The 12,179-nt window shown below is 37.9% G+C and overlaps 1 protein-coding gene across 11 annotated transcripts in view; it reads right to left on the bottom strand.

The window, feature by feature from the left end:
- Positions 1-12,179, bottom strand: part of brip1 (BRCA1 interacting helicase 1) — a 53,789-nt gene that overhangs the window by 12,307 nt on the left and 29,303 nt on the right. For 3 of the 11 annotated variants that reach the window (XM_052576920.1, XM_052576922.1, XM_052576921.1), the window contains exons 19-23: positions 11,657-11,935; positions 9,933-10,601; positions 7,306-7,629; positions 7,127-7,220; positions 6,991-7,046 (exon numbers count right to left, since the gene is read on the bottom strand). In XM_052576920.1, the coding sequence (XP_052432880.1) occupies positions 7,016-7,046; positions 7,127-7,220; positions 7,306-7,629; positions 9,933-10,601; positions 11,657-11,935 (1,397 nt within the window). In that variant the 3' untranslated portion in view covers positions 6,991-7,015. Of the gene's footprint in view, positions 1-6,990; positions 7,047-7,126; positions 7,221-7,305; positions 7,630-9,673; positions 10,602-11,656; positions 11,936-12,179 lie in introns of those variants that run through there. The other 8 variants (XM_052576928.1, XM_052576926.1, XM_052576930.1 and 5 more) reach the window with 6 other exon arrangements.

The following is a 12,179-nucleotide window of genomic DNA, read 5'->3' as shown; positions in this document are numbered from 1 at the left end:
TTCTTCATAACTCATTCGATCTTTGTTGTACTGAATCTTTTGAAAACCTTGAGACATTTGGCAATGTTGGCTTGTGTCCACATGCTAAACTTCCATCTTTGAAAGGCCTTAAACCGGTTTTATCAATTTGAAAATGAACACCACTGATCTTGGGTCGCGCTGAGCCGGATTAAAGGCAACAGGGAAAAAAAGTGCAGAAAAGAGGCAAAATATACAATTGCCTTTTTCACAATGCTTGTATACTGTGTAAGAGTGTTGGGAAAAAGTGTGCATGCATAATTCACCCACCCTCTGTCTCTTACACAGTCTGTCTGTCAGCACACAGAGTGCCTCTGCCGTTCGGCTGCCACTTTGAAAGGCCTGTGAAGTTGCCTCTCGACACAGAGGCACGAAGGGGAAGGGTGCGTCTTAGTATGTGTGTCTGTGTATAAATCCTGCATCGGAGCTGTCTCTGCCTGCACATTAGGGCAGATGTCTGTCAGCAGAGTTCATTTGCTTAAACAAACCGCCGTGGCACTCCACATGTGGCCCCCATTCATTAGCGTGGCACTTGAAGCCGTGTGTGTTTTGACACACTGTGTCTCAGAGCTTCCAATATTTACACAGCCACAGACCACCTACATTCTAGCGAGGCACACAAATGCGCTCACGGGTGCGCGTACGTGCTTCTAAAGCATTCAATTTTCACTTAGGTTTCCTTCACTCATTTGCAAGCTCTGACACTTAACCAGAGAGAGGAGGAGTTGGGCATTCTCTCATAGCCTGGAGATTTTTTTCCACACAAACCTCTGCAAACAGATGAAGCATCCATCATTCTGGGGGCTGGCAGCTGGATTTAACAGTAGACGATTGATTGGCTTCTCTGATGAAATCGCTGAAATCGACTTGTTAAGAACATGCTTACTGTTTACTTAGTAATGGTGCTCTGGCACATTGCATATGTCAGAAAAAAAGAGAAAGTATATGTGGACACCAATGTAATTAAGATTATTATATAAAAAAATGTATTTGGTAACATCCAGTATAATTTATTAATAAAACGTTTATTAGTTTAAAGTTAACTTATAAACGTACAAATGTTCTTTGTTAATATATGCTCATTATACACCACTTGAAACTTCAAAAATGCATTAATACAGAAATGAACTTAAAAAAATCTGTAAAAGTACTGTTCACTGTTATTTCACATTATAGCATTAACTAATGTGAATGTATAAAACTGTATTGTAAAGTGTTACAAGTGATCAAGTAGTAATTATTAGTATTAAAACTAACTCACTGCCTACAATAATTTAGCACATTTCTGTGAACTGGACTTAAATTAGGTAATGCATATCTGTAAACTCATGCCTCACAACTAAAAAGTTACACCAAGCTCTAAATCATTTTATTTAGGGATTACAAATGTTTGAGTAAAAGTATATATATATTTTTTAATCCTTACCCTTAATTCTCATTCACCAAATAATGAACAGCCATGATTACTATGGAAAATGGGACCAGGAATCAAAATGGCTGAGATTGACAACCATTGTACTTAAATTATCCATATCTTAAATCAGTATCACATTAGTCAAAATATTTAGTAAAAAAAAATGGCGCTGTGCAGAGTTACAACAGAGTTCAAATAAGGTGGAAATCTGTGAATGTTGCATGTTCATTTGGCAGTTAAACTAGAAAAAAAGGGGAAAAGTTTGAAATATACACCTAAAGATGTGTGTCTAACTGCACTCTAGAAACGTAGAGAACTGTAAGTCCGCAAAAAAGCACTGTCATATCAATGAAAGAAACCATAGGATCAGTATCTTTTTTTTTTAAACACAATCCAAACAAAGATAAACATGTACACATGAAGGGTAATATTAAGGAACTAAATGGACCTTGTATTGAATTTATGACCTGCACTGATATCAAACAAAATATCTTGTCTGCAGCATTTAGATGGCAGCAAATCACTAACAGCATGATACGTCTACCAACAAGGCCCATAGTCGCTGATTTACATTTAACCTTACATTTAGCCTCTTGACATTCTTTAGTGAGCAGGAGACAGACCCTCAAGAATGGTTATTTAGCACCCTGGGCAGGAAGGAGTGTTCTCTCCTCCAATAGGAGAGAGCGCTGGGGCTTATAGCATGGCATGAAGACCGCCAAGGCTCGTAGCTCAAGTAATCCTCGCTACGACAAGCACTGAGGAGACAGTTCAGAGAAGTGAACTTCACAAGCCTTCCACCCAGCCTACAGTGAAATTAAAAACACATGGTGGAATCAGACAACTTTATAGGCACCTAGCTCACAAAACAAAGGGGAATGTGAGGTAATATATGAGCAGTCCAGCAATGCCACAGCAGAACAAGACAATGAGAGGCTGTTATCCATTGTCTGGCTGATTTGCTGTTCTCTGTGGCCCTGTACCAGACAATGCTTTTACCTGAATCACAAAGAAAGAATTCAGATAAGTCTCTGATCAATCTAAGCCATGGTGTGTCTGACTACTGGGAGCAGCTAGATCCAAAAGGGTTGAAAACACAGTAACTGGAGATGAAATAAAAGTATAAAAGTTTAAAAACATAACTTTAAAACACTGACAGGCTGGAGTCCAGATCGAGTTGGGATAAAGTCCCTCCAAAGAAAGAAGTACACTGCCTGGTTCAATTTAAAGGTCCATCAGCATCTCTATTAAAAAGTCAATTTTATTGATTCACTGATGTGTGTCAACAGCAATGTTTAACTGTATTAATTAACGGACAACACATGATTTCTCTCTTATAATGAAGAAATCAATTTCCTACCAAATGGAAATGACAATAGGGAGTTACGAAATAAGTGTTTAATTAATAAAACCCAAAATAAAAAAAGTTAAATAAATAAATAAATAAATAAATAAAATATATACTCGACACGGTAAAAAAAAAAAAGAAAAAAAAAAAAGAAAAAATACTTTTGACAACAAATTCAATTACGACTATAATTAAGCTATAACACATGAGGTTAAACTCAATCACCTAACTGACCATTGGCTTCTATGATTTAACAGAGATTACGGTTACGAATATTTTTTTATTTTTATTAAAGGCTCAAAACAACAGAGGATGAACCACAATGAAGAATGTCTATACTCAGATCAGTCTACTTATCAAATCGTTAAGTCAGATTAAGCGTCTAATTCTGAATAAACCTCTGAAAGAAATCCGGGTTTATTGTTCAAGGGGCTCCAAAACTATAACCCAAGCCAAGATTTGACAGCTGTGTCTGCAGACAGATTGAGGGGGAGATGTTTAGGAACTAAGATGATCAAAACCAGCCAACAGCACCTTCAGACCCCCAAACTCAAAAATTACATAAAATGTAATACACTATATCTCTTGCATATACTTAAATCAACCATTTACAATAATTTAAACTGTTTTAGTTTTAAAGACCCAAACACAAGGGGCATATCAGACTTATTCTTTGTGTGTTCCTTAATGCCGTTGTCTGCTCATGAGCCAATTATAGCTCAGAGATTATAGGTCTAAACCTCTAACAGAGCCTCTTCAGCCCATAAGCGTTTTTATTCAGGTTCTAGGCTGTAAAAACTGGCATCCAAGCCAGCACAAGATGGTACCATGACAGACAGATTAACCAAAATGAGGATTAGCTATCCATTACATTATAGATTACGCCTCACCTGCCTAGTTGCATCCCCCTTTGAGAGAGAGAGGAAAAAAACAGGATTTATCAAGACTGGTGCAGACTGTTGCTGTAGCAACAAACATTCAGTGACTAGGCAACCACCTGTCCACAAGCCACTCCTAGTTAAAGCACCCAAACCTAAAACACAAGCAGTTACAACATCACCCCACCCACCGGCCCTAACAATGCTATCACAGCTTCTGGCTAACAGCTTCCTTTGCCATGCAACGTGACGCCTCGGGGACACATGGCCTAAGATATAGTATAAAACCTGAGTTCATGTCCTGTTCATTGTGTTTACCTTTTCATATCCAAGTCCACTGCTCATATTGAAGAATGGATAAAGGTGGGAGTCAAAGATAGATGGTAAAAAAATCTTGTACAGATAACTTGGATTCTGTAACTTAACATACAAAAGGCGCTGTGACATAGAAAACATCCACATAAATCGAAATATATGAACTTATGGTCGAAAACAAATTCCTAAAGCCCCACCAAGATATTCAAAAGTGATTAAAAGTTATTAACACAATATGAAAAAGGCTTAGTCATTTGGCAAATAAATGAAGCAATGTTTTCTTTTGTTTCATCCAAAAAGCAGTGAAGTGAAAAGCTCTGCTCTGAATGATCACATTTTATACTCAGTGAAGCGTGATAATTTCCTCTCATGAGACAAAATGATCCAGTTTAATTACAAATATAACGTTAACCTCCGTAATGGGGTCAGAGTCTGTCAACCTTCCTTCTCCACATTAAAAACCACCAAACTAAGCCATGTGCGCAGAGCTCCCTACAGGCTGTGAATAATGGCCAATTATTTAATGTGCCCTCAACGTCCTCGCCCATTATGAATTAAAGTTTGGACAGCGTTGAGAGGTAAAACGGCTGAGGCTAACACTTCTGAGAGCTTTCGAGCTTTGCTCTGAGACAAAGACAAAAGGCCGAGAGCAGGGATTGCAGGGCTGGACAGCAGATGAAGCCAACATTACATACCAACGGGAGATATGTTTAACGTGGTGTGATGGTGGCTGTGCGAATGATGGGATGACACCTCTGGGGAGTGTATCGGTCCCATTCTACACACCCAAATGGAGGTCAGGCCAGAGGGGTGGAGGATTTGTCAGGGGGAGCCTAGCACTGGAAGGTGACAAGAGTCGACTGTAGCATAAGTTTAAAGCAGGTGGTGGGCTGTAATAAAGATGGCTACAGGACATCTTCCACACATGTAGCATCTTTTCCTTACATTAAACAAGCAAAATTTTTATTTTAAAATGTATTTTCACAGTTTAACAGAAACGGCATCAACAATATATTAGGTGACACTGAAATTTATTTCAGGTTGGAGTTTTTATTTTTATAAATGAATAATAGGGCTGGGCAATATATTGTTCCATAATGGATATAAGCTGATACTACCTGTATGATACGATTTTTCATACTGTAAATTTGTGATTTAAACAACATTTTTGTTGAAAAAAGATAATGGAATCTTAATATTAGTCTTTTATAATCATCTATTAATCAGCTGAAGAGTATTGACATGAATTCCAAATAATTGTTACATTTCTACTAAAAAACAAAAACAAAAAAAACATACTACTGTTCAAATGTTTTGGTGTCGTATGATTAAGTCTCTCATGCTCGCTATTGTATTGTATTTTTCTTTTTTCCACTTAAATTTTAACATTAATTCCTGAGATCTGAATTTTCAGCAGCCATCATTCAGTCTTCAGTGTCACATGATCCTTGAGAAATCATTCTAATATGCTGATTTGGTTATCAAGAAACATTTCTTATTAATATCAATGTTAAAAGCAGTTGTGCTGATTAATATTTTTGTAGAAACTGTAATGTTTTTTTTTTCAGGAAAGTTCAACAGAAGAACATTTTGTTAAATATATTTAGTCACTTTTGAACAATTTAATTTGGATCTTAACAAAAACAAAAACCTTACTAACCCCAAACTTTTGACCAGTAGTGCAAAAAAAAAAAAAAAAGTGTTTTGACACTATAATATGTTGTCCTCAGTTAATGGGTCAACATGAGTCCAGACACACCAGACGCACTAAAAAGTTATGACTACTCAACCACTGAAGATTTTGTGGATCAATAAACTTCTGTTCATTTGTGGGGGTGCAGACTATAATAGCCTAATACCAACAAACCAATAAGCCCTTCTTGTACGATTTTGATCAATATTTCATGGAATGATAAACTGATTTATACAATATTGGATATAGATCTCTAATAGACTGGACTTCACAGTGTTTTTAATTTGTAAAATATACACAAACAACAAAATGACTTTTATTATTATATCTCCATTGTGTTTTTCAAGTTCCTTATGGCTTCCTTTTCTTGTCTAAGTACCTGTCTGGTTCTGATTGATTTAATTAAAGCTCAAGGACTTCCAATCAATAAGGATTTTTGTTCCCCCAGTTTGAAGAATTCATTCCATATGGTGTTGTACACGAACATGGCAGATATTTGTGTACGAGGCGCATGCATCTACGCGCTCTCGCCTAAAATAACCACAGAAGTAAGTGCTGGCCTAATATTGACTAGGTGTCAGCAGACCAGCACAAACAGCAAAAAGACAAGCTAATGTTTCAGAGGTCATGTTTGTTCAGCCTTTTCACTTAGTGACACAGAACCTCATCACTGAGAATTTAAATGGGTTATAAAAGGGAAAATAAAACTGGTCTATTGTTCTACCAAAAATATGAGGTTAATACAGTACAAACTGTAATTTCCTAATTTGGAAATAAAACAATTAAATAACTGTAATTAATTATGTGACACATAGCAATATTCAACCGGCCTACATAAGTAATTTTGCCAGAAAAGTAAATTATCTGGCACTCTGAAAGGCCTTGCTGGGTCAAAATGCATCATGGCCCGTTTGCCCTTCTGTCAGGTGAATAGACTGCACTGATCTACACAGGGTACAACAGATAGTGGCGGTTTGCATAAGCAGGAGCTTATGCAAACCACACCCCAATGGGACATTAATGGTGTGAAGCACTTGAATGTGGTCTTAAAGCAAACAGTTTACTAAATGAAGGCTACTTTTCAAAATGTAGTTTTTAAATATATTAAAAGTGTTTTTAAATGGTAATAATACTTCAAAAGTACTGCCTTACGTGTGTAGTGTCCAACACACATCCATTTACATTTAGCAGTAAACAAAATGCTCTGAACAAACAAGTTCTGATCATGTTAAAAATGTATCAAATACTGTTTTGGTGAGCACAAAGCACTAGGAAACTGTGGAGTGGTATGTTTTGCCAGCAGCCGAACCCTAGTCTCACTTACCTTGGTTAAGGACTCCAGTTCAAATTCAGTCACAAAGGCAGATTGACGGATAACTGCTGGAATAGAAAGGCCCCATGTCACAAAAGGACAATTCAAACACTGAGCATCCACTGCAAACTGCCAACACTTGGCTAACCTCTGTGTTTGGGAAAGTCTGCCCTCAGATGCCATTTTAAGCCTCTTTGGGAGCCTGTTCTTCCTTGAATATGATCTGTGAACTTTGATTCCTGCTTTTTGGATCATGGAAATAAATACAAAATACTAAGATATGTGTTAGTACATTACATTTAAGGACATATAAGCAGATATTCCTACCTGTCTTGGTCTTTAAGCTGTCTTTTAGTACAGGTACATTCAGTAAAGGTGTAGGAAGCAAAGATTCAACTGTTATACAAGTGCCCGTTTCACTAGTTCTTCTCTCCCTTTTTAATTTCTCTGCAGATGACGCCTCCGCTCCCCCAAATTTCTGCTGGTTACCTCTTTGTGTCTGCTCTCTTTCTTTTCTATTTAGGATATGGCCTTTCACTTTCTGGGTTAAGTCTAGTTTAAGTGTGGTTGGAGACCTTGAGCTCAGTTTGCGTGGTGCTTGGGACTTCACTGGCACTCTCTCCCCGATGCTTGTTTCTGAACTTTGACCTGCTGAATTCAAGCACATGCACCTTTAGAATGGGCATTGAGAAAATCATAATGCCTGAATAGAATAATGCTTAAAACAGTGGAATGAGCTTTCTTGTACAGCACTGCTCTAATTAAAAAAAACCTTACTGATACTGGAGAGACAAGGGGTGAATTAGGCTAATTCAATTAAGTTTATTAGTTTAATAAATGGCTAGCTGGGGCAGGGTCCAACTGTTTTGCAGTTATGCATGGCTGCAGACAGCTTATTATGATGTCTTGAACTACACATATTCTCACGCCTTAGCCTTTAGCATCCTCATTCAGATTGATACTAATGGGCCGGTCTCAGCCCGCCATGCAATTACAATAACGAACTGGCTGCCTCTGCACAGGGCAGATGAAGAAGGATGAGCTTTAATAAAATGCCTTCCTTTGCCCCCACATTAACGGTGTTGCCGTTTAAGCCCCTCTAACGAGACAAATCTTGTCAGGCTAATGGCGGTTAATTTGCTACAGCCTCCCCCTCTCTGCAAGTCTCAGAAGAAGAAAAAAAAAGTCATTTAATATGTTCCTAGGAACGTAATGAGAGTAATAACATATTTTAGAGTCCATTTTCGTTCTTATCACAGTCAGACTATTCGAATATTGCTGCCAGTAACAACACCTTTCAAAAATATTATCTAAAAAAGCATTATTCTTTAGATGTGGAACAAACACTGTAACCACATACGGTCCTATCTATGCATTCAAATACAAAGATTACTTTTTTTTTTTTAGTTCTGCTAATAGACATTAGTAGAAATGTTTGTCCATTTGGTGACTGATACATTTTCTAAATTAACAATTTAACAATAAACAAATGCAAATATTTTTTGTTGTTTACAGTCATGTACACAAAGAAAGAGAATAGAAATCCTGTTTGATAATAATAATAATAATTTATAGAAGCAAAGGTGATAGATAATGGTTTGTTAATAGTGAACTTAGAATAAAGTTGGACCAGTAATAATTATAATAATAATAGCTTTCTTTGTTGTTCCAAGTCACGGAAATAAGAGTAATGTTATTTTTAAATATAAACAAAACTTGTAAATACAAAAGCCCAAATTTTATGCAGCATTATAAAACATTAGGCTGGGTTGCACCAACAAGGATTAAATTAAGCAAAATTTTAGGTTCTATTCTGGGTTCTATTTTAAACCGAGTTGTGTTGCATGTACCACTACATTTTAAACTTAAATGAACAAATCGTGGATTGGAATGCTAACCTCGATTAAAACCTCCATCTACGATTAATTAATTATCTCAGTGTGTAGCGTGACCGTGCAAAACGAGAGCTGCAGCCACGATCCGGTCTTCTTTTCCGTCGTATGCTGAGATGCACCGAGATAAGTGACAGATTCACATCCTGGACTCGAAGGCAGATCAGATTTAAATCTGAGTTTAAATTTATGGAGAAAAAGGATTAAAGTTAAAATTATTTATAAATAAATCAAGGATCCAAGTGATGGTTTAAATGTAAACCTGCTTATTTTAAAACAAGGTTTAAAATTTGGTGCAACAGAATTATTAGATAAGCCTCGCTTTAATCTAGATTTAAGATAAATACTTATAATAGTATTAACATTTTAATTAAACGCTATTTTCGTAATTAAACAACTAACATTACTACTTATAATTATAATTTGAATCACCACCTTATATTGAAAATACTTTACTATAGAATTAGCTCGGTTCAATGCGTTGTTATTTGTGTGTTCATGAAACATAATCCTTTACATGTTGCCATTTCTTAGAGCTTTTAGTGAGAGTTTAGAGACCTGCATGCCCTTTGGCGCCCCGGCCCCCAGCACTACACAGCTGCCCCCTGTTTACATTCAGAGTTCACACAAATAAAACTTTACTGGGCTGTAATTTCTGAGCAAAAATGCAGAACCTCTCAGCCGAGTGAAATAAGCCATGTACACCCCATGCCCACACCTCCTTTCTCCTTTTAGCCCCCACAGTACAATACATCTCATTAAAATCAACTCGGTCAAGACATTACATCACAGAGAGGAGGATGTGCTTGTCACTTATTTTAATAATTCTTATAAAAGATACACATATTCTCAGGAGCTAATTAAAGACAGATCAGAAGCCGTATGTTGATTTTTTTGGGGACACGATTAATATGTTCATTATTACACCAAATAAGACACAACAGACTTGCATACATTTGGTCTTTTCTTTCTTCATCATACACAAAAGACATCAGTCATCAATTGTAATGATGCATGGTTGGCTAGTTGGGGACACGTGTTTAAAATAGTTGGTGAGTTTACCTGATGCTGCTGATGTGCTGGGCCTTTTCTGCCTACATCTGGAGAGTCTACGTAACCGACTACTGCTGGCGCCAATATCCGTCCCGCAGTTTAAACCTGCCTGCTCTGTACTACCCTGTAACATTGTGTTGTCTGGGATAGCGCTGCTCACAAGATCTTCAGACAATGTCATCTTTACTTCCTCTGAACCAACGAGATCCTCTAAAAGAACACTGGCTGTGCTATTAGCGAGAGGATGGCTGACTTCTGGAGGAGATTTTTCCACCACCGTAGTCTCTTCCTTCTCCTCCTCTTCTTCTCCTTCAAAAAGCTCAGGGCTGTAGAAGATACTTTGTTCATCCTCTTCAGTATCTTCATGGTCCATTTCGCTGGTGGTGTCCTTTGAAGTAGAGGGAGGGATCACAAAAACCTGCTCAAGTTGAGGTTCAACTGAACTGTCATTTAGGTCAGGAACAACATTTATTTGGTGCTTTGGTGCCACAGAAATGACTTCATGCTGAACTTGCTTGTTGATCAATGAACTCGCATCTGGCTCGGACTGAAAAATAGGAGTCTTGAATTGGCTACTGACTGGAGTGGAAGTGAAGAGGTGGCTTGTAGGCCATGGTTTTCTTCGGACACTATGTTCTCTGCTCGGTTCAGATGGATGCTGCATATTCTTTTTGTTACCTGTTCAAACAGACAGTCACAAAGAAATCTGAGTGACAATTATACAAAACGCTTGGGTGTGTATACCAGCTCAAATGTACGCCTCAAAGCAGAATCTTTGGTTAAAACAATACAGCCTGCATTGTTCGTCAGGCAAAACACGTTTGAGGGTTTGCTCTGATTGAGTGGTGGAGCACAGGGTCTACACAAAATTGCGCATGGGGCTTTAGGTTTGGGTCTACAATATGGTTTATATGTTTGAATGAGTGGAGTCCCTGATTTGTTCTCAAGTGTATGCAAATACTCACGCTCAATCTACCACAAACAAAGGTCAAAGGGATTTCATTAAAAGCAACAGTCGGACATCTGCTCATCCCAAAGCTGTTCAGTCAGTCAGGGGCCACAGAGTCTGACAGGAGCAATGAGGAGTGAAGAGCGTGTACAGCACACACGCAAACATGTACATGCCACATAAATGCACGCTCACTTACCACATGGTTTTACATAAAGGTTCCCACAATGTTAAAGAAACAGCTGACCCAAAAATACATATTGTCATTGTTTACTCACCCTCACATTAGTTTAAATCTATTCAAGTTCCTTAGTTTTCTTTGGTAAACTAAAGGAGAAATCTTGAAGAATGTCACTTGTTTACATGAACTAAAGTAAAAGTTCTAAGTTTCAAAAGAAATAAATATAAAAATAAAGAATAAATAATAATGAAATAATAATAATAAAAAAATGACTGCAGTTATAATCAGTCATTCTTCTATTTTGTTCAACAGCAAAAACAACAACAACAAAAAACATGTTAATTTACAATAAAATAATTTTTCAGTGAACTTTTCCTTTAAATGACATCAAGAGTACGAGATGTAAATAATCTATAAAGGTCTCATTTTAAAAGACAGAAATAAAAGTACTGCATGGGAGTTACAGGGCTTTACTGAAGTGAAGCAGGAAACCGTTGGCCCAACAGTTATCCATCATCACCAAATACTGTGACTTTCTTCAGGTTGCAAATGAGAATGTTGAACAAATATAATTAATTTTTTTCCCCCACCCAAGTCATATACCTGATTCAGAAGACCTGGCCTCAGAGTTGGCCACCTGCACCTCGGTGTGTAGGTTCGGCGTTGCAAGCGTGTTGTCAAATGGCTTGAGGGGGGTGATTATCTCAGGAGGGGGTGAGGTAACAGTGGAAGGGCTGGGGTGTTGAGGGGCAGCCTGAGACTGTGTCTCTTCGAAGGTCTCTACTGCCCCCTGCTGGCCTTGAGAAAAGGACTCCAGGGACTGCATGGCGCCAGTGAAGGTGTCATGGTGCCTCACTAGCTGACGCACCCACTTTGACAGGCCTGAGAGAAGAGGACAGCCGTGTTTGACAAACATTTAACCACTTTACTTGACCACTATTTTCATAACACTCTACCACAGTACTGTCAATACGTGTAGATTTTCAAGTAATGAATGTTTTCAACCCCTCACTGTTACATGTAAAAGAGCAAGACCTTGTGTACACATTATGTGGCCGCAGCCCACAGTCAAAACCCCTGCGGTAGGTCATTACCTCCATCTAGTGATGCAGAAAGGAACTACGGC

Source organism: Carassius gibelio, chromosome B15 (genome assembly GCF_023724105.1).
Source record: "Carassius gibelio isolate Cgi1373 ecotype wild population from Czech Republic chromosome B15, carGib1.2-hapl.c, whole genome shotgun sequence".
Classification (NCBI taxonomy): Eukaryota; Metazoa; Chordata; class Actinopteri; order Cypriniformes; family Cyprinidae; genus Carassius; species Carassius gibelio.
The sequence above is the reverse complement of the archived record's forward strand: the minus strand, read 5'-3'. Positions and strand labels throughout refer to the sequence as shown.